Raw genomic sequence first — 23,632 nt, forward strand, 5'->3', positions numbered from 1 at the left:
CCTTTCATAGAACCACATGCCTCCCTGCTGTGTGAGATATTTAAGAGTTTGGGAGAAATTATGTGAATACAGATAGCAGTGGAGCAGAGCTCGTCTCATGACCGGAGCAGGTGCTTGCTTTCGGATTCGTAAAAGTATCCTAAACCCAACCAAACAGAGGGAAAACTTTCATTACACAGTGAAGATGGGCCCTGATAAGCAGCCCTACAGAGATGTGTAGGACCCCTGTGGTGTCTGGCTGCTCTCCTTCCCATATTTTTGCTCTTCTCTCCACTATGTGCATTCGCTTACTTTCAGAGAGCTCAGCATGTGGGGCTGCCTCTGTTGCTTAACAGAGACATTTTGTTGCTTTACACCGCCGGTCCCGAGGAGAATATATTTTTCTTGAACATCAGTATGCTGGAGATAAACAGATCGGTAAAGTAAACACAGTAAGAAATGTAAGACGACCTCAAACAGCAGTGATGTGTTGAAAAAAATGGTACCTTTTTCAGTCCAGTTTAAGTTAACTGGGTATATATTTGGGCCAGATGATCTTTGAAGGAAAGGAGGAGGGAAACACATTAGCCTCCCAGAAGTGCTTACCTTGCTGACTGGTTAGCTTAGAGTCCTGACACAACACAGTGAAAAAGCCTCTTCCCTGGACAGGAGACACTATCAAATATGCATTAAGGAAATGTGTCTTTTTGGAGTTTTGGAGCTCGTCAAAAAAGGTCCTGAGGCAGCAATCTGAGGGGGAAGAGTGTGTGTGATGGTGCAGTGAGGATTTAAAGCAGGTGAAAGTTCTGCACTGTGCTGACTCTAAACTTTTCTGACCTTTGACAATTTCAAAGGATGTCCAATCGGCATGTACAGAATGCTAAACTCTAACGATTTTAGGAATATTTGATTAATATTTGAAGTCACACATACAGAATTAAAATCTCAATCTGACACCACAATGTCATGGACTACAGAATTTACATAATTACTATGCTGTAATGAAAGCTGAGTTCACAGGGTTGGTTTGAGCACTTTTCCAGCAGCACTGGTTGGTCAGTCAGAAGCACTAACAGCCTAACAACAACACTGTCTCAGCCCATTGCAGTCATGATGATTATTTAATGAGGAGTTGCTTTGCTTCTCCAACCAGCTGCTCAACACATCTGAGTGCCTTAGGAGCAGATCATAGGAGATGAGACAGACCAGCTCCGCAAACTATCATTTACTGCGCACACACACAGCACTCTGAGGAAGCATTGGCTATTCACACAGCCTCTGGGAAAATAATAAGAGCCTATTGACCACACCGCGTGCACAGAACAGAGCAGCTCCACCAGCGCACCTTCCACCTCAGTTCCTGACTTTTTCCTCTTGTAACTTATATTCCTCTATGTTACTTATTATTTTTTAAGATTAGAATACATAGACATACACATAACCACATACACAGTGGCACATAAGCAATTCAGCTTATTTAAACTACTGAGAAAATGGTGCTAGTGCTCTAGTCGAGTTGTTCTACCAAGCATGCAGCCAGACCGGCTTATTTCAATGAGGAAAGGGTTTGTTGCTGCCTCATGAGCAGCCTGCAGGGCTTTCATAGCAGCTTACAGCAGCTCTAGGGCAATGGTTCGCAAAGTGAGTGCTACAAGGACGGGCCGAGGTTACCGCAAGGTTCATGTTTGTTTGTTTTTCCTCTGTAGACCTATATTTTAGTTCTACAGTTTGCCACATCAAAAAAGGAGGAGACATTTATATTAAATAATAACTTCATATTTAGTCACTTTATTAGACTATCAATTGATCCTGGTCCCATTCTATTGTGTTCATTACAGCATAATTATTTTCCCTTTTTCAAAGAAAATCCACTAATTCTGTCTCATAGGTCCTAAAATATGGGTCTCCAACGTAGTGCCCAAGGGCACCTGGGAGCCTATACAATGTATTTATTTTATTTCTTTGGGGCTCATGCACAGGGCCACATGTCAGATTCAAACCCATGGCCGCTGCAACAAGGACTCAGCTCTCCATGTAAGCTACCAGGATGCCCCGCCCATAAACATTTTTGACATACCCTGGAACACTCCACACCCCAACTCACACCCCCACACACACCCACACACACCCCCATACACACACGCCCCCAACATATAAATACAGAAATCATAAGTGTAGAAATACCACAACTGCACTACTACTAGTACTATTAGAAGTACACTAGTTGACAGTTGATCATTCATATTACCTATACTGTCACTCTGTCTGGGTGCCAGGATTAGAATGCATTTTTTGAATTTGTGACAAAGGTGTGTTGTCAAAGTAGCTCTAGATAATGTTTTAACTGTAACCAATTACAATACCTCTGTCTGAATTTTAAAGTTGTTTTATTCATTTTTTAAGTTAAAATTCATCAAGAAATCTAAATTGAGATTAGGCATATATTATTTCACTTTGGGTTGGGTGTTGATGAAAAAAGAAACATTTAGGAGCGCTAAGGTTTGTGAAATTTTGGGAGCTACTGCTCAGACTAAAAGTGCTGCCTGCTCAGAGGAACGAAAAAAAGCAGGTATACACATAGGAGTTCATTTAACCTTAATTTAAATGAGTAATCCTCCGAAGTGAAAAAAAAATGACCTTGTTTGGAGGAAAGGTATTATTGCTCCTTACCCTGGTCTTCATAATTATAAACCGTGCAATCACTGTACAAGCATACAGTAGAGACAAACACACCAGATACCTCATTACCTTCTAAGAAACAAGTTTAAATGGATATAATGTACATTAAACTACCCACAACATCAGCTCAAAGATTGCACACAGTAGCTTCCTCTTAAAGTTCTCCATTCTGTCCGTGCTGTGGCTTCAGGGAAGAAGGCTGGCTTTTGTGTATAGTGCCCACTGTGTCTGGCAATTCTCAGAGTTCACCTGCTATTTTCACTTTAGTCAAAACAGCACAACTTAGTGCTGAATACAATCTCCAGCTTATGGCCAATTATTTGCCACGTGGCTGTCAGAGGAGACAAACTGACCAGCCACAGCAAAAATTGACCTCCATTTAGTCGGTGGCTCGGTGCCATTACTCACCCTGCATGTTATGTTATGTTAAGTGTTTAGTACACAGCATGGATAAAAAAAAAGCGATATGGTCACAGTGCTATAAAGTCTTGACAGAAGAATAGGATGCGATATCTTACAAAATTAAATTTGTTATTAGTTTGCTACTAATCTTTTTACATTTGAGAGTAAACTCTAAAACAACATTAAAGAGTAACTAAACAGCAGCCTAAAAAGCTGTGTTTTGCTGCACTCTCGGGTTGGAAGTTTCAAGCCCGTTTTACCTCTAACCAAACCCAGAAGTGTTCTCGGTTGAACCCGTCACCACCCCCAACAGTGATGTCACTGGGTCCTGGAGTACAGCTGTGCATTACTGCAGCAAGGTGAAAGGTCAGCAAAAACAAGATTTTCAGCAGGTGTTAATTTACCCTTTAAAGGACCAGTGTGTAGGATGTAGTGGTATATCTAGTGGTGAAATTGCAGATTGCAATCAACTTAACACAGCTCCAGCCAATATTTGAGGACCTGGGAATGAGAACGGGCTGAGAAACATCTATCAGCGTTGGAGTCAGCGTTTGGTTTGTCCATTCTGGGTTAATGTAGAAAAAACAACATGGAAGACTCTGTAGAAGAGGACCCGCTCCCTCTGTACATAAAAACAGCTCATTCTAAGGTAACAAAAACACAATGATTTCTTATTTTCAGGTAATTATACACTAATGAAAACATACCTATGAATATTTTATTCCATTTCTGACAATAGATCCTGCTAAATGTTACACACTGGACCTTTAAAATTCACCCCACGACAATCTTTTCCTACAAATGCCAGGAAGATATTAGCATGACCAATTGAGCTTGGCAAACAAAACCACACTGGCCATTTCGTGATCCACAAACTCCGATACATGGTCATGATGAACCTGATTACATTTGTCAACTTTACTGCTCTGGTAGCAGACAGCTTAAAACTGTTTGAAGTGTCTGCTCCGGCCTTTCATATTTTCCACTGAGTGATGAGTGCATTTCCTTTCATATCACTGCAGCCTTGGCCTGAGGACTGCTGTTTTGTGACTACCGTGCACCGGCTCCTCAGCAACACTACCATAAAATCATGACGTTTATTAGGTATACAGACCATACAGCAGGTCTGTCTGTGTGTGCTTGTGTGTGTGCTGTGGGCTCTTTAATGCAGACCATGAAATGTAGCTGCCAGTAAATATAGAGGCAGGCTCATCCATGAGAATGAGCTGATAGCCCTATAGGCTCCAGACCTTATGACAACATGTATGAGAGCTATTAGAGATTATAGACAGAGGGGGTGGCTGGCTGGCCTTGGTTTGCTTGTTTACTGTATTACTGATGTGACTGATCATTTCTTTGAGAATAATACGCTTTCTCTTTAACTTTTGCTGAGACTATAAAAATCTCGCAGCATAAGCAGGCCGCTCATCCACTCTCTTTCTTTTGGCCTATATACTGACTCTACTACACTCAGTCTCCACTCAGACTAAGGTCAAGTTCCTAATAATAAATGACACAGAGATATAGCAGTGGAAATCTCTGCTCCTGTATGTATCCTCATATTAAAAGCAGGTCATCAATACTAATACAAGGTTGCTGTGTGACACTTGTCGTCATAGTCATGAGGGTATAAAGCATAACCATTCCGATTATGGACTGCAGTGGAACATGTAGGTCGATGCGGCTACACTGGGTCTAACTGTGGAAAAATGATGCAAATGCATTTAGAGTAACTAGAGCAATTACAGTTTGTCATTGTGAGGCCTGGAGCTTTGTTTCTTAAATTAGAGGTCAAGGGCCTATCTATGGTGGGTGGCTGCCCACATGATGAAGGAGGCAATATGTTTCCATGAGTCTGGCTTCTGGGGCAAGGCTGTCCTATTTGTCATTTGGCTCTCAGGCTGAAAGAGAAATTCACAGCCGGCTCTTGACAAAGCTTCTCCCTCAACTGGGGCTCAATGAAACACTTTTTACTTGGCTTTTAAAAAGCTGGTAAACTGCTAGAGGTTTGGGATTTACAAAGATGGGAATTCTGCAGACTACCAAAAATAACAGAATAAAGTTTGTAAAGTATACGAGGGCTGCGTATTGGCAAGAGTCTGGTGATATGATACATATCACAATCCAAAGGTTACGATTCAATATATTGTGATACTGTAAGCAAGGTGATATATTGCAATTCAAGAAAATCAAATTTCAAGAAGATTATCATAGTGTAATGATCACCTCCATATGCATAAAGTCTGAGTTAAAAAAGTTAACTTGACCTTTATGGGGGTGTTTTTGAAAATCAATATTAAGCAAAGTAAATATTGAAAAATATCGTATTGCGATATTTTGTTTTGTGATTTTTGATTTTTGCTACTGAACCCCTTAAACGCTAGATGGCAATGCTGTGAATGCAAACTGAGAGCTATGATGTTGGACGTTACAGGGACTTCTGCTCAGATTTTATGCATATTGTTTTCCTATGCATATTGAATCGTAACCCCCGTATAGTGATACATATTATATTGCCAGACTCTTGCCAATACACAGCCCGACACAAATTACAAAACTAAATATTGCAATATTTTTAAATTTTTTCTTACACCCCTAATGTATACGCAGTATATCCTGTATATCAAAGTGTCAGGTTATGCTGGAAAATAAGTGATTCTTAGGACATGTTGTCTAACCATGTTGGAAATCAAATGTGTTTATAGCTGTTCTGAACAGCTGCACTGGAAGGCAGAGCTGTCACGGGGGGGGGGGAGCAGGATATCATTTAAATATGAAGACAACAGTGCACATGTTCAGATCTCGGTTGTCCACATGAAAGGACACAGAGGAAAGATATTAGAGAAATTATCAGTTAGTTTGTTGCAGATCTGAACACTTCCATCATCATAGTGAGGAAGGTGTGAAGGAGTGTATTATCATGCTTTTTTGCCAAAGGAAAAACAAGAGAGGCTGTATTCAAATATTGTTGCTATGGTAACCCACAGTCCCTTTGCACTCTACAGAACAGTGGTCAAACTGTTTCTGTCAATCAGAAATGAGTGTTTTCTATAGCCATAGCATAATTAAAAGATACTGGGATATAGTATTACAGCTCAGCTCAATGGAGCCTTGTGTAGCTGGCAAAATGTACACCTTTCCCCCTGAAAACCCTAATGGAAATGCTATGTCTGTAACAGTGCTTTAAGACTGCATTAGCTGAATTCACTGCAGTATTTCCTATCTAAGTGGAATCCTTCTAGAGGATACGGTCTATCTTCCCTGAGATATTACAGGTCACTCTCCTGTAGTCAGCCAGGTTATCAGCCAGGATTCAGTCGATCTCCTTATTCAGACACCACTAATCTCTTTAACAGAGGAAAATACGCCAATCTCCTCTACAAACATCCCCATGTGTTCACTTCACCATTCATGTCACTGCCAGGATAACACGTAAGGGCAGTCAAGCCACGTGACAGAGAAAACAAGATCAACGGCGAAAAGGGGAGCAGAAAGAAATATATTGGCTCTGAGACAGAAAGATGAGAGATGGGGGGAAAGAGCAACAACAAGAGTAAAAGAGTATAGGGACTGGCTGGGCTACATCAAAGAGGAATGCTGTGCTTCAACAACTCTCTGGGCTAATTTAACTGGCAACCAGCAGAAACCTTCAAGCTGGGGAAGACATAGTGACACAGTGAATATCAGGGAAAGAGATGGGAGGGGATGGTGTGTGTGTGTGTGTGTGGGGGGGGGTAGGAAGGAGGGGAAAGGAATGAAGCCTAACCTAGCAGTTAAGTAGAGAGACAAAGTGACACTTTTCAGTTAAATTCCCCCACTTCATTACTGTTTGTGCAGAGAATTGTAATGTTATGTAAAACAAAGCAATCAAGCCCCTTTGTCTTTTGTTGGTTATCAAACAGGGACAAAGAATGTGTAATCCTGATAAATATTTATCTGTGACAGCCACGAGACTCTGTTTGTTGTCACATTAAAAGATTAATCAGCTGTGAAAAGAAGGCAAGGCCATTATGATCATTTCTAGCTTTCTTTGTACATTTAATCAGGGTAACAACATTTCTTTGATGGGAAGTAAGCTGAGTAGTCATTTCCTTTAATGCGCCCGTTCATGTGGATCTTAGGAGAGGAGCAGTGGGGAGGAATATCAAGGGAGCACAGAAGAGGAGTGGGGAAGGAAATCGTGCGTAGTTTTTCACTGAAAATCTGACCGCAGCCTTCTCACCTTTCTTTACTTTGCTTTTCTGCTGGGGTTATTTCCACTTGACTTAACCTGTCACAATCTTTGTCGCTGACATTTCATCATTACTCTGGAAAGTCCCACTTAGCACATGCTGCGAAAAAGGACAGTTGTGATTGCCATAATATGCACTGTGCTCATTCAACACTCACTACAATGAAATCAGAAGGATGTACAGATAATGTAAAGGGCTGGGATTTTCCCCAACCGCAGCACAAAGACTCAGTTTAACTGCCAACATAACTTTGTAAGTGCCGTTTGAACAAAGTAGTGCACAGCAGACAGGCTGAACAATGTTTGATATTCTTTTATCATGTTGACTATTTACTTGGACATTCCTCGTTGGTAAACCCCCTACTGTGCTGAACTTCCAATCAGAGCCTTTACTTGCACTTAAGTAACTGGATTCCTGCTGGCTTTCTGCAGTAAGCAGATTTCTTTAGTGTCAAGAAACTCAGTTTCCATAATCCGGGCAGGGGTGTAGAGAAACACGATTTTCTCAGCTAGATATCTCCTGAGAGAGCAGATTTCTTGGCCATGTATATGCTAAACCGGGCTTCTAATTGCTTTCTTCTGTATGCATGTTCAAGACTTCAGTCAAGGAAAGTATTGCTGTGACAGCAGGTGAGTGAGGCGAAAGGAAAGATCATAACACGTACATCCTTGTTTTCAAAATGATTTGATTCAAAATCTAAGACTAAGACAGGTGCTAACTAGCGTCTATAAGTTGAAGTAAGTAAAAGGCCTTTTTTACTAAAGACAGTCGGTTTTTACAGTAGTTGTTAATAAAATGGATGACGGCTGAATGCCATTTAGTTATTTCAATTTCCAGGTCAGAACAAAGCCATCAATAATCTTGTTAGTATCACCTACGCTTTTCCTACTAAGTTAAAATGTCTGCTGTGAAAAAGGCCTATTCGTAAGATTCAGACTCTTTTGCGCTGCAGAGAAAATCAGACAGACTCACTACACAGCATGTCTTTGCACAGTGTCATCAGTCCAAATGCTCTGACAGGGGATGAGCCAACTGGAAAATTCTGTGCCGATACCAATACCGATGTTTAAAATAACAATTTAGCTGATAGCAGATGTTTTTTTGCTGTTATTTATTTCTAAGCATCAACGCATTATTGCAGCTCAGACTATTTCTCTTCTCACCCAAGATGTGAGACGCAGAGCTGAACAGCCGCTCACTGTCCGTGCTGCTGTATGGATCATATCAGTGTTTGCATGCAATTTGTGCCAGTGCTGGAAAATGAAGGTGATTATTTATCCAATATCAGACCTGGAAATAACAAACAACATTTACCAAGCTCAAAATTAATGCGACAAATCGGATAAACATCGGCTACTAGTATCAGCAAAAGCCATCTAATTTGCTGATATGCCGATACCAAAGCATCTCTAGCACGAAAAAATATATTATTTTGTGAGCCCTTGAGGTACACCTTTTTTCCATATCTGTAGGAATATGTGTGAGCCTCTGAAGCTACAGAACATATTCAGCACAGCCAAAATGGCCATCGTTTATTCTCACTTTTCCTGTGAAAGTGCAGATGCAATGATGGTGTGACTGTTTCAGTTAGATCCAAATACAATCTGAAAGAAGAATCCCTGACAGTAGTTGGTTGGATGCCAGTAAAAAAAAATGTCATGTTGCTTTTTCTGGAGCTGTATCACTTACTGCATTAGCTTAGTGGTTGTATGGAAAGTCCATTATGCTCTGGGATCCTCACCCGTGTGTGTGTTGCTGCTGCTCTATGTAGATATACTTGATAGGTCCTAAAGGTGGTGATATTGCTACATGTGGAAAAGAAATACTGCAGGAATTAATTTTGGGGCAACTTTGATTAGTACCCAGCAGCTAGCAGGTAGAGTGCACTGAGCTCTATTCATAAACTGTATTTTGAACTGAGATGAACCCTTAATGAGCAGAAGTAACATTAGAATGAACGTTCATTTAAATACAAATTCATGAGTTTGAGTTTCATGTAGCCTAAAGCATACTACTAAAAAACCTGGTATGATAATGAACAAACCTCAACTTATTTTTACCTTCTTTATAGAACAGGTGGAGACAGAGTGGCGACTCCTTACGAAGCAGAGATAAGGAAAAAGTGAACTGTAGAAGAGCCTGCAGCCAGGCTACATCTGTTTACTCATTAAATGAACCATGACAAATCCTCACTACTTACGCACACAAGGACCAACAACACTCATCTGATCCCCAGCAGATAGCAAATGGACCGAAATGGTTACAGACAACTTTCTTCAATGAAATGGGACAATGTGCAAGCTCAGCACAGTCACATTAAATGAATGCAGTTGGAAATACTTGGAGCTCAATCAGTCAGACACGCAGTCTGACTTCCTGTGTAAAGCTGGCAGTGAGCTTGTCAGCTTCTCTCCACTGATTGAGCAAGAGGCGGAAGACTGATGGTACACGGCCAGATGTTTGAGGAAATGGAAACAGGTGACAGTGCCATCAGCAGAAAGCCAAAAGAAGACAGATATGTGTCAGAAAAAGTAACGTTCCTCATAATTATCTAAAGAAATTTATTTTAAAATCAATCCAAGATCTGAAGTTTGACAAACAGGACAGCAAAAGGAGCAGTTCCAATCAGCCTGACAAACAGCTGCTGTTAGGGCTGTGAAAACGGTTCAACCTATCAGAGACTGGCAGGGCAGATTACTAAAGGATCAGCAACGTACACCGATGCTGCGACACTGAAAAACCAAATTAGCAAGGTATTATCTGCAGTCATCAACTCCAATGCAAATTATCAGTCTTTGTTAAACCATGTGCTTCTCCTCATTAAATCATCATCAAGCATCCACATTACAAAGTCCATGTGATACTGGGTTCATATAGTACAGATTACAGACTACAGCATTAATTCTTAACTTGTAACATTTTTAACACCCCGGCATTAAGCACAGGTGATAATGGATGAAGGAAAGTGTCATAGTAAATGTAATATATTTGTGTTGTGAAGGCAATTAATTGGACTGGTGCTCTGCAGAAGACGTATATATTGACACATTCATGCATCACAAGATTCATGCATCACTCATGCATCACTAATCACACACACTCTCTCTCTCACACACACAATACAGAAATAAGAATAAGTTCTTTGGACACATGTACAGGCTGATTCTCTCTTCATGCAAACCACTGCGAGGTAAACCATGGGACAGTATAAAGAGGAGTCTAAGTGGGTGGAAGTAAAAATATAGCATATGGCACTAAAACACTGTATTTTAAATGTGTCTATGATGATTGCAGAAAGAGAGAGAATTTGCAGGGAAAGCAGTGCATCTAGTCAGTGTCTCCATAATGTGATTAGAAGAGACTGCATAAACTAATGTGTTAGCAGTATGGAGGCAGGCTGCCAGAAGTACCAGTTCAAAGCATGATGGAAATCAAAGCAGAAAAATGCTATTACTCAACAAGAAGAACGTGATAAAGTGGCCATTCACAGCATGTTAAGCTTCATATTCAAATCATCTGAAGTACTATGTCTTATGTCTTATTGTACTGTAGGTGCCAAATGGATCTTTGCCTGAAAATAAACAGCATTGCACTATTTCATTTCACTGTCTTTCTTACAAAGCAATAGTTTGTAACAGAGAATGTTTTTATATGTGCAAAACTAGATTAAACAAGATCACTGGAGGTGTCCTGGTGGCTCGCCAGGGCTGGGTCCTTGCTGCGTTCGGCTCCGACCTTTGTCCCTTTGCAGCGTGTCATCCCCTCTCTCTTCCCCTATTTCTGCTGTCTTCAGCTGTCACAATCAATTAAAAAGGCAATAAAAGCTCAAACAAATACAAAAAAATAAGTATTCCACACCTCCTGCTGCATTTAATTCATTAGAAAGCACGGGAAAAAAATAATGAGCCGTTAACATCAAAACAGCCTCACCCACAGTAGTACCAGCATTGAGACATTCAATCACAGCACACTAAAGGCCCCTGAGCCTGCATCGCTGGGTTGTCCCACACAAAAGTTGACAATCATGAAATTGTTGCTCATCAATCCAAAACTGTGGTCCTATATCTCACTGAGAGATACGTCCACTGACAGACAATTTAGAGCTTTGGATGTATTGAGGGGAAACTGGATTAAACATTAGAGGTGGGGCTCTGTTCATTCTTCTGCCAGCTGTTCAGTGTCGCATGAAGCCAAAAAAGTTAGATCTTACTTCTGTTAGAGTCTTAGAGACAATGTAGCCCTCCACTACCTTGAATGGGGATAAAATTATCTAATTATGCCCCCTTCTAGACTCTCCAAATGTTATCGGACTGAATAGATCAAATTCTGATGCGTAGTGACCCTCAAAGACAGTTTGGCCACTAATTCCAATTGGCTTCAAAGCCCGCTGTTCTTCCTGGGAGCCTGCCAAGACAGTCTGCTGCCTCAAAACTGACATCATCAGGGTAATTTGTTAAAACTTTAGAAAGCTCCCTTCAAGCCACAGAAGTCATTATGTGGCTGAGTAGTACTTTTGTGACATGTGACGGATTTCTATGTGTGAATTTGGAGTGGAGAGGAGTGAAACTCCAACGCTTGGAGAAACCGTAACCTACATAACTGTAAAGACAAGTTTGTTTGTTCAAGGAAGCCAGTCAGTTAGAGCCACAGGGCTGATAACCAGACAGAGCAGCTTAGAGAATGACAGCAAATGCTGGGGACACAGACATTCAAAATATGTCTACAGCTCAACATCCGGCTATCCTGGAAAACATTCACCATGGTTTACTCTACACAGAAATACAGAATTTCATTTCCTCTTATCACTTTGTTTATTATTGACATGCATGACCTCACAACTGTAAAAGTATGGCAACTGTTTTGTCTGAGCTGAAAAGTATTACTTGTTCTGCTTACAAGGTCATGAAGGTTGCCTTCACTGTGAGAATAGTTCATGGTGAAGCAACTACTGCCTTAGTGTCTTTGATGCCAGCAGGGTCAGACCAACACACCTCCACACACTGAGACAAATCCCGGAGAGACCTAAAGAGAAGCCAATTAGCTGCTGACAGGGGGAAACACAGCAGGGCAGGAGGAGAGTAGGGAGCTCAAAGAGGTGAGGGTGGTGGGCTGAATGGAAAACAAGTTAACTGACATTCAGAGATGTGTGTCTGTGTGTGTGTTTGTCACAAAGCTGGAGCTCCTTCCACTCAGTCACTTGCTTCCAGTTATAAAGCTAGAGGTCAACCAACAATTGGCTGTGCAGAGTGAATCTAAGTACATTTAACGGTAGAGAGGGTATCCTGAGGGGACATGTCAGATTGAAAAAGAAGCTGAAATGAATGTCACGTAGGCCTTATCTATCAAATCAAAAGACTCTGTAAAGTCTTCGGTTTCTGTGAGCCTCATTGTTCCTTCCCCAACGCTGCATGAGGAGCTTTGTCTTTGAGCTATTTGCTAATTCATCGTGTCATTTCAATCAAGACTCGTGGCTTGGAACTGCACCGACACAGATTAACAAATAAGAGCTGCAATTAACAATTATTTTCACCAATGATTAATCTCTCTGCATTTTTGTCAGATTGTATGTGAAGATACAGAATCAAACCAGCTATACATGCTATGTGTCCTAACCACTAGGCAACCGAGCCACCCTAATGTATCTTTTTTGATTTTAAACTGATAGTTTTTAGAAAGGAAAACAATTATGAATTGATCAGACAATTGACAGAGAATTAATTGGCAGCATCTGCATTGTGAGGATTTGCTGCTTGTCTCTGTAGTATATAATTGTACATTTAATATTTTTGTGTTGTGGTCAGACAAAACCTGTCTGAAATTGTGATGGGCATTTTTTTTAAATCATTTTATAAAGTTTATAGATTGAATGATTGACTGATTAATTAAAAAACAACAGGCAGCTCAGTCAATAATGAAAATTGTTAGTGAAAGCCTGTAATTGCTTTATGTCAAAAAAAGACCAGCAGATGTCTGTCACAGTGCACGTTAAGATGTAGGCTACTGCACCACAGCAAAGAACCAATCAAATAAAACTGGGGTGACATCACAAAAACCAATAAGACAAAAAGACCAAACAGAAACAAACAGTGAGAAACAAAAGATACGATGAGGAGATGTCTGACAAGAACACAAGGCTTTATTGCACAGCTGTTTCATCATCACAATCTGTCAGTATGCTTATACAGAACTGGTATTTTGGGACAAAGGAATCTAGCTCTAGGGTTAATATCCTCCACAGAAGTGCCACAGCAGATCACAGCCCTTCTTGCCCATGTGCACATGCCACACACACACACTGAAACTTCACAGAGGGAAAAAGTAGCCGCCATCATGGGAGTCATAGATCAAAACGCAGTGTATGGAAGAGGAACTGTCAGTGTGTGATAAAGTCGAGTTCACAGCTCCAGCAGCAGCGAAACCACAGTGCAAATAGTCCAACGTACACACACACACACACACACACACACACACAACACACAACCTGATCAACTGTGATAACTGAATCTACTTCCTCTGACTGCAATATAACGGTTTAACTGCTGGAGATATAGATACTCTCATGTTTTTCCAAATAAATGGCATTTCACCTTAATGGCTCAATGCCATAAAACTGAGAACTTGTGACTCAGCTGAAAATGTAGAGAAGCACTTCCTATCATCCTTAAGAAAATGTATGGTCAAATTGTGAAATTTACACTAGTTCAGGGTATTTCACCCTCCCCTCTGAATGATAGCTTAAAATGACTCATCCCCATTCTGGATGTTGCGTAATGAAACAGCAGAATTAGTGTTATGTAAGCTGAATAAAGGGGATATTCCACGTGTACACGGCAGGGTGGATTTCCTGGTGAAAAACAAATTACTGTGACAGAATCAAAGCTGAAAAATGGAATTAGAATGACATTTTTCTAATGTTCAAGCCCTCCTGGTGCACCTTGCCAGCTCATCCTTGCAGCTGTGCAATCATCGACTATCAGTCACTGCATATACACGTCAGTATCATTATAAATTTCCAAATGAAAACATTAAGATCTGAAGCAAATGCCATTCCTGTCATGTTCGTTCAAACCAAAGAGTATGTGAGGTTTAACATCTTGCTTCTCGCTATCCAACAACAGCCTGTTCATTGCTACATTGTTTGTACTTCCAAGAGATCACTTGTACACTGGGTCCAATTCAATTCAATTCAATTTTATTTGTATAGTGCCAATTCATAACAGAAGTTATCTCAGGACATTTTTCAAATAGAGCAGGTCTAGACCGTACTCCAATGCTGTGATACCAAACACTGTGCCAGTACTGGGCCAAACCATGCACCAAAGGATATTTCCAGAGAAACAGATACTCCACAGTAAATATTTAAAACAGAAATATTTAGTGGGTGTGTAATAGTTCTGAAACACAGAGCGAAACTGCAAACAAATGTCCACTGTCACAGGTCACAGTTCCAGCTGTGTTTTTAAAATTAAATATGGAAGTGCACCACTTGTTGTATCGCTGGTCCACTGTATGGGGGCATTTTCCGAGTCCGAGCTACAGCCAAAGGGACCAAGATTAGTGTCTGCGTGCAGACATTGTTCAACTGAAGATGTGTGTCTGGAGTGTAAAGCACTTTCATTTAAAGTTATGAATGTGTTTGTGTTTGAAATGTTTCCACAGAGAAACAGAAACCCCTTTGCATTGCAATGCAATCCAACATAACATATCTGCAATAAATATAAGACTTCTAATTCAATGTGCAGTCTTTTACTGACAAAATACCTGGACTTTTACAAAACAGATCATTTCAAACTTAATTTTCACCAGAAATGCATGTCCCGTCACATTCAAAACTTGTCCTTTAACAGTCAGCATGCATCTGGTGTACATAGCTCAGATATGCCTCGAGTAATGCAAATGTTGCAAATGCAAATGAGCTGCAGATCAAGTCTGGTGCGAAAAACAGGTTTTTCTTAAAATCCCCAAATAACGAGTCATAAACAAAGACAACCTTTATAAAACCAATAACGTTCCTCGACGTGAGTAGACTCAACTCTAATGTAAATTTAGGGCAATAGTTAGTGGTGGTGAGTTGAACTGTATTATACTGAAAGTGGAAAAATAGAAACACCTTTTACGCTATCCAATTCAACACAGTATCACTAACTGCTGCAGCAAAATTTGCCATGAAGTAAGAGTCAACTCTTCTCCTGACACAATGACAGTTGGAACTGTCTTTTTTTTCCAATAATGGCAATAGGGCAGCGCATACCAGAGCTGCACTGGCACTTAAGTCCTGTTTATTTGTTCAAATATTATAACATAATATTATTCTAGGTTATTTCAGTGAATACTGGGGCCTCATTCCCATGAAATGCTTAAGACTGAGAGCACGAATTATTGGAAGTAGTAGCAGTGATGACGGTAATGAGCTCAACTGTGTGGTGGGCATCATATTACTGCAGTAATGCAGCAACAGGCCCAGCCCTAGTGTCAACAGCTAAACATTATGAGCTCCATGAAGGAAGGATTTATTCAGGTCTGTTCAATATGATTGAAATTCGTTGTACTGGGGCTTTTTTTTGGGGTCATTGTGTGTCAGGACAAAAAAAAAAGCTGAAATCATAGCCAGAAATGGGAAAAATGCCATCAATTTGGCAATAAATAAAAAATCTGCACTGAGTGCTAAGTAAAGTCCAAACTGTACAAGGTCGCCGTTGCCCAGTGGGCCTGTGAGCACGCTAGCCTGCTGCTGTGTTAGCCAGGTAGCCTATCGGGCCCTTCATCTCATTGTCTGTTACAGGCCAGAGCACTTGTTCCACTGTCCAGTGAAAGCACTTCTGTTTGGCAGAGTTACTGCCACTAAAGAATCAGGTTTCAGGTGGAGCGGCTCGGTCTGTCAGCAGAGCTGGCCAGAGGCACAAACTGTCATGACCCCTGTGACCGAGCAGAGTGCACTGCTGAAGGCACCTAATAGGACACAGCAGGACTGCACTTGCTCTTATGAATCCTCGGCCAAAATCCAGACACAGCCTTGCGGTGGACTGCTGACATTTGTTTTGCACAGTGTTTCTGGAGGCAAGGACAACAGCTTTTTACTGACACCTAAACCTGAGAATGAAAAAGAAAATAAGGGGAATCTAACCTACTCCATCATTTGACCTCAACAGCAGCAAACAGATTAGATGATTAAGCAGAAACAAGTGAGAAAAGAATCAAATCAGAAGAGGCAGCTGGAGTAAATGAAGCCAACGGGTCTAAATGTAGGATCTGCTTTCCTATTCTGTTTCAAGCAGGCACTTTTCATTTCTCCTCCCAAGCCTGCCTCCCTTTTCAATTTAAATCTTCAAAGCATATTTTTCCTCTCAAGAAAATGCAGAGGAAGAACTGGATCTTTCAGACTGATGTACAAAAGCAACACAGCCTGGGTCTAATACCTGTTCATTACAGAACACAAAACCTCTTGCTCTCATTCTCTGAGTGGCTTGTAATGTGGCACAACTGATAACCCATTCTGCAGCCCGGGCGCAATAACAGCGCACACATCATCAACTCCATCCTCAATAAACACCAGGTCATTTCCTGTTATCTTCCATTTGTGCATGTGAAAACAAAGGGAGCAGTATCCTCATTGACAGGATCCACTGTAATCTCACTCTCTCACTTTGCTTTTTTTACTCTGAACAAATTTAAATTTAGATGATGGTGGCACTAGATGAACACTCAGGTGATCACCAAAGTGATTACAACTTATCCCGAGGGAAACATGAATGTGTGCACCAAAATCCATTACAATCCCGCCAACAGTTAGAGACATTTCAGTAGGACCGACAGACAGACAGACATATCCAACCCTAGAGCCTTGCTGCTAGCATGGCTAATGACCACTACTGCTTATAAAGATTTAGTTGACATCTGTACTTTTTGTTGGCTGAGAAGGCAGAAACTCTGTTTTGAGTGACAGCTTACTTAATGTTCACAACCTGCAGCTTCAACCTAGAAATAAGATAAGCAGCCGAAGATATGAACTGCTGATTAAATATGTATCTGACACATAAATAACAGCTGTAGCCCATTTACTTTTGCTCGGCATATTTCTCACAAGCTACTTGCTTAAAATGCTCAAGGCCTGGATTGAGAATGATTAATTAAAGCTGATGAGCTTAAATATTGATCTGATATGAATGAAATTTTAACTGAGATATTCCTACAACTGTGATGTGAACAGTGAGATAATTTCTTGCCTTTCTATTGATTTTGCTGAACTACAGTTGCGATTGTAGAGAGATGGGCTGTTCATGACAAAAACCTCATATCCCAATTTAGCATTTCACATCCAGATAACGTTTTTCAGAGCACAAGTACTTGCCAATACAGAATACCAATATGAGTACTTAATAAATACCATTACAGTTCTAATAATGACGTTTTATTTTCATCAGATGTTCCTCACTTGATGACTGTAACAAATGTGATGCCTAAAATAGCTCCAAATGGCTCCAAATTTCCTCCATTAATCTGCTTAACTAATGAGAGGTTATGTCATGCTGCCATAAAGTGGTATCAGGTACGGTAGTACCTGAGTAGTAGTTTTTAAAATTAAAAGTACATGAGCGCTATATGGGGCCAGAAATCCAAAACTTTGCTTTACATTTTTCAATAATAGTTGCATTAGTGTACCGTACAGTTTGGGAGTTTCTTTGGTACAAGCTTGTTGTTTTCTGGTCTTTCTCCCATTTGGAATTCCCCCGTTCTGTGACACGTTCACTCATCTCCATGTTTGTATTGAAAGGAGATAAAGAATGTACATATGTGGCATGTGGAAGAACACAAAGCATTGTCTAAATGACGAAAAATATAGCTGTAAAGCAGGGGTCTCAAACTGCCGACCCGGGGGCCACTTCCAGCCCTCCAGCCCCCGATATGTCAAACATAAAACATAATTCGGCATGCTAGATTTTAACTTTGATTTTATTTTATTCTTTTTTTTAGTTGTTTCATATCATTTTAAACCAAACCACCCCTTCGTGTACAATTAAAATAAAAACAATTCTAAATGTATTGCATTGGACAAAATAATGGCAAAGGTCAGAGGTGCCTGCAAACACGTGGAAAGTAGTGAAAGAAGAGAGCAGGTTTCGGGCTTCATTTGTTGTTTGGCTGCATACAACAAAGATGATATGATGATAGAAAAATGTATAGTAACTGCCCTTTGCTTTTGTTAGTAATGGAAATATTTTCAGAATATTTCACTTTGTAGTACTTAAACGTTGAAGTCCTTTGACATTACAATATTAGCAGTGGCCCCAAGAAAGCTTCAGTTTGAGACCCCTGCTGTAAAAAGTTGTAAAAATTTGTGACAGAAGGAAATAAACAATAGAGAATAATATGAAATGATAAATGTTTTCCTATCGTCACACGATATATATCGTCATGTTGCACAGCTCTGGTAGAGGGATGTGTCAGAGTGGTGCTTTTCTTTATCACAAATGTTTGGCAGAGCACACACACACACACACACACACACACACACACACACACACACACAACAGCTTACAGAAAGCACATTAACCACAAAACATTCATTCATTCTGGATCAGGTACTACCAGCTCAAACAATGACCTTTAGGTAGCATACATGACAATTTCAATATTCAGATTCATTGAGGTAGGTAACAAAAAAGGGGTTTCTTCAGCTACTTGTGAAGCGGAAATGACGACAAGGCCAACAAAAACAGAAGAGTGGTTTCGTTTTGATTGGATCACCTCTATTTGAGTGGTGTAATGGTGTCATGTCTGCACTGATATCAACCATGTCATTCTTCATAAGGGAGCTGGACAGACACCAAGTGACACTAATTGCACTCAGATTTCCTATGAGCCATTATTCATAGAACTGGAGCTTTGAGCACAAGATGACAGGTGGATCAGATGCTGTCTTCTTGCCAGACCTTGCTCTGAGGGAGGTCTGGCTCACTAGCAAGCAACCTTTAGTATATCAGACAGAGACATAAGTACTAATGAAGCTGTTTTTTCTTTCTTTCTGATGCTGGTCCATGCATGATTAACACAGCCCAAAACTCAAAGCATAACTAACCATCTACGGGCCATCTGCCTAATGCCAGTCCCGACCCGCTTTGCTGTCAGATCTAATAGCACCATCTAGCACTTCTGAAGGAAAAGGACTATTAACTAGCCACATCAAAAGGACAGATCAGAGAGAGTGTGTGAGTGAGAGAGAGAGAGAGAGGAAAGAGAACAAACAGGGTAGCGGAGGGGTGATGTGACTGCTCTCCTGCGATCCTCTTTTCAAGATAAGCTACAAAATGACAGCAACCTTGCAGTGAGGTCATGGGGTTGTACACAAGGGACCTGTAATCAAATGATGATGAGAAAAGGCTGTAAACGCTGCTGCTTTTATCCTCCTGAATGTCTGACAACCTTCAAGTTTCTTCAGCATGACCTCTGAATAATCAGACACATTTAAAATGTCTGGCAGAAAAACAGCAAGTTCAAACTCCTGTTTACGTACACATTTTAAAAAGGCAGTTTTTCCTTGCCCCGTCGCCAAGTGCTTGCTCATGGTGGTACCGCTGGGTCTCTGTAAATGTTATAAGGAGTTCGGTCTACACCTGCTCTATTTGAAAAGTGTGCTGAGATAACTTCTGTTATGAATTGGCGCTATACAAATAAAATTTAACTGAATTGAAAATTGAATACACATTTACAACAGTTCGGCACAGACAAGCTACTTCACAGATGCACACACAAACACAGGATCTCACACGTCTCCTTGGCCATCCAAACATCTAGTTTACATAATGCTGCCAGCCTGATAGCAAAGGGAGAATGATGGAACAATGAAGCACTGTATGAATAAATTCCACTCCATGTCATGCTGTATTAGACCTTCAGACAGCGACACACAGAAACTGAAGGATTCTCGCCCAGCCAAAGCTCTCAAGCCTCCTCTTTTATTCAGCAGACAGACATGAAGCTGGCAGTTTAATCCACACTGCTGGTCTCAGAATAATCATTAAATGCTTTCAGTGATGCAATGCAGGCTTGGGCCAGGCAACAGTCCCTTGGAGTACAAATAAAAAGCTTGGACAATTTCTGGCAGAAGCTGAGCTGGTAGAGGTTTTGAAATGAAACACAAACAATCCGATGGCCATTGCAACAAAAAAAAAAGTTTTTTAAAAAGAGCAACAGCTTTGGTTAGGAATCGCGCTGGCTTGTTTAATCTGAGGTGCTTCATTATCTCTGAGGTAATCTTTGAAAATCATACTATTGGAAGGAAATACAAACAGGAAGGAGCACAGAGTCTGACAGTTTGGCTAGGCCTCCACCTACACCTCGTCTTGCAGCAAAGTCTGCTAACCTCACCTCACTGTCACGCTCATGTCTGAGACAGCGTGAGGAAACCCTTCTCACACTTGAAATAGATCAGCATGGACCATGACACTGTCCAAGTATTCCCAATAAGTGTGATGGAAGTCAGGGGTTAAATGAAACTGATACGAATCTGAACACTTCCATGCAGAATAAGAACTACACTTCAATCTGAGGACTAACAATGGTTTTATAAACTTCAGGAGGATACTTTGCCTGTTAGAATAATATGCAGGATAAATTACAATATGACCGCTGTGAAGTCACTGAGACACATGGTATGCTCCTGTTGAAATATGTGTGGCACATGGTTGGCACACAGTCTATATTAGAGGCTGCAATCAGTGCAAGAGCTGCTGAAAAGCCAGAAAATCAGAGCAGAGGTGATCTGCAGGTTAACAAAGGCTAAATCTGTGTCAGAAGGACTTCAGCCAGATACCTCACGGCTGCTTCTTTCCGGGTTCAACCCGCGTCAGATGAAGCTGTCACCATTGTCCTCATTTACTCTGCCGTGATACCCCTCCTCCTCCCCCACCCCCCCACCCCCACTGGCTGTTACAATGTTGCACTTTATAATGAACTACAATAGATACACAGGCGTCACTTGGTACTGAAAAGGTGAGCCTTAATTAAGTGGTGTATTTTTAATCACCACGGCCAGCAAATGTATAAAAAGACGTGCATTTGGACATAATGTGCAAGATGAATGCGAATCACAATAAGCAGATACGAGCTTTGTAACCATTGGTCCAAATTCTCCCCGTAATGGTGGCCGACACATGCAGGTTTTAAAATTGTTGGTGGCCAAACCAAAAAGCAAGGACATCTGTGGTGTGAATTTAGACACGTGACAAGATATGATCCAAACACCTGACATGTTTTCAAAGAAACTTGCTCACAGCTTAGCCGGGTTTGCGCTCCATTAGTAGTAACCTATCCTGACGAACAGGTTAAACCAGCTCGGTTTGTGGGGACACAAACTCACCAGGGGTCGAACTCGTGAATGATGCTCTCGAAGCGAATGACAGCGAAGAGCCTGGAGCTGAAGCCGGCCAACCAGGCCAGGAACAGGATGGTGAAAGACAGCAAGGACTGCCACCCGGCCGGCTGCGACAGGCCGCCGGACAGACCACCTCCTCCTGCCCCGGCGTTGCTGCCTCTCTCCGCGACCGCCGTGCTGCTGCGCCCGTTCCCCGAGTACGACGCTCCGGAGTTCAGTGAGGATTTGTGTTTGCTGTCGGAAACCGGGTGATGCTCCGCCATATTCTACGTCAGTCCCGTCGTGGCAAGCAAGCGAAGCGAGCTATCTTTTATCACACAGGAAAGAAAACCCCCCCCTTCTTCCTTTTCTCTGCCACGCTCCACTTCCGAAACCACTTGCACTACCTTCCCTAGGCGCCCCTCACCCCCCAAAACACAGACTGTAATTCCAAACTTTCTAACCTTACTTCCCACCAACCGCAAAGACAGCTAAATAATCCCAGGGAGTCACATAGCAGCACGGTTTCGCAGCATACTGGAAGTGACACATGCGGCTCGAGCAGTTCCTCCTTCCTTCCTTGGATGAAGAGGCGGGAGCTGCTCGTGGAGCAGGAAGAGCTGTCAGCCTCTCACAGCGAGACAGGTACAGCCAAGAGGGACACAGCTCCTCCACAGCTCCGGGAGGAACCCAATCCAACGGTAGAGCGCGCTTGACAGACAAGCAAAGCGACCAATGACAATAGAGCAGCCTGATCACTGAAGATGCATTAGCGCGAGAGGTGAGGGTGACAGACAGCGGGAAGAGCGTATGGTCTGCGAACAGCGCAGGGGCGCTGGAGCCGCGCGAGCCAATGAAATAAATGAAATTCACAGGAACTATTGAATATATTGACAAAGCAAGAGCCAATATAACAGGAGCGGGGCTTTATGCCAACATTAGGCCCTGATTGAAGCCAGTAGTTTCGTATTCACGCCGGAAGTAATGAGCTGTGATTCTAAATGGAGACAAAGATCAACATTGAGACATTTGTTGAAACTTGCAACAAGATCAAGCTGCTGTGAACCGCCATGTTTGGTACAACTTTCTGATAAGCAACCATTTAAAAGGGGTTTGTGAGTTGTAATAGTGACTTTATTAATCGTTATTAACCATTTACTAAATTGAACAATTATAAGCCTGTAAAGGGGTACTTTAGTAGGTTTGTAGTGCATTTCCTTAAAGTTAGGGGACTAACAAGAGAAACAAAAGGCAGAAGTCAAAATTGTAGCAACAGAGGCTGAGATATTCTACCATATAGTCCCTAGTATGGGTAAGTAAGCTCCAAAAACACAATTTCCCATCCTTTCATTTGACCCCTGACTGGTGTTTTTCCTACCCGCAGGATGCTTGAATTGTCTTTTTTTAGCTCTTCAGAAGGACTCCTCTGGTTTGACCTCAGCTCTAATGGAAAAGCTTCAGAGCATCTGGACCAAAATTCAAACATTCAAGCATTTACAATGAATATTGTAATAAAGATTTATGAATGGCATACTAACATTTATAATGGCTTAGAGAGGAACTCTTGACTCTTGATGATAAACTTTTCACAACCTGGCAACCCAAATATTGTTATGATTTAAAAAACATTTGATCAAAAAGTGGTATCCTACATTTCCTTGCTGCTCAATATACCCATTAATTAAATCCATCACATTTTCTATTCTATTTTATTCTATTCTGTTTTATCACATTGTATCATAGTGTGCATGTACTGAAATAAGCAATGTGTCTTGGTGAAGCAATGAGCCAACAGGAGTACAACACTTTATTACCCTACCAGGAAACATCGTCACTGGCCCATCAAACAAAGTTGGATTCCTCCAGCAGTTTGGGGAATCTGAGACCATTAGATCTCTGTGTTTTGGATACAAGCAGACAGATAGAGAGGTTCTGTTAAAACCCATTCTCGCATAAAGAAACAAGTAGAAGGATAGTCCTGAGATGAAAG

At 41.3% G+C, this 23,632-nt stretch overlaps 1 protein-coding gene and 2 long non-coding RNA genes across 3 annotated transcripts in view; 2 read left to right on the forward strand and 1 right to left on the reverse strand.

The window, feature by feature from the left end:
- The window catches only part of LOC127367673 (dolichyl-diphosphooligosaccharide--protein glycosyltransferase subunit STT3B), a 63,307-nt gene extending 41,119 nt beyond the window's left edge, over positions 1-22,188 (reverse strand). The window contains exon 1 of the mRNA XM_051407700.1: positions 21,649-22,188. Within this exon, the coding sequence (XP_051263660.1) occupies positions 21,649-21,926 (278 nt within the window). The 5' untranslated portion in view covers positions 21,927-22,188. The remainder of the gene's footprint in view (positions 1-21,648) is intronic.
- Positions 7,741-10,890, forward strand: LOC127367677 (uncharacterized). The gene is made up of 2 exons (XR_007885531.1): positions 7,741-7,921; positions 9,364-10,890. It is a non-coding gene; the product is annotated as an uncharacterized LOC127367677 (long non-coding RNA).
- A 120-nt stretch (positions 22,189-22,308) lies between the features above and the next one.
- Positions 22,309-23,242, forward strand: LOC127367678 (uncharacterized). The gene is made up of 2 exons (XR_007885532.1): positions 22,309-22,954; positions 23,027-23,242. It is a non-coding gene; the product is annotated as an uncharacterized LOC127367678 (long non-coding RNA).
- Positions 23,243-23,632: the final 390 nt, after the last annotated feature.

This window comes from Dicentrarchus labrax, unplaced genomic scaffold (assembly GCF_905237075.1).
Source record: "Dicentrarchus labrax unplaced genomic scaffold, dlabrax2021, whole genome shotgun sequence".
Taxonomy (NCBI): Eukaryota; Metazoa; Chordata; class Actinopteri; family Moronidae; genus Dicentrarchus; species Dicentrarchus labrax.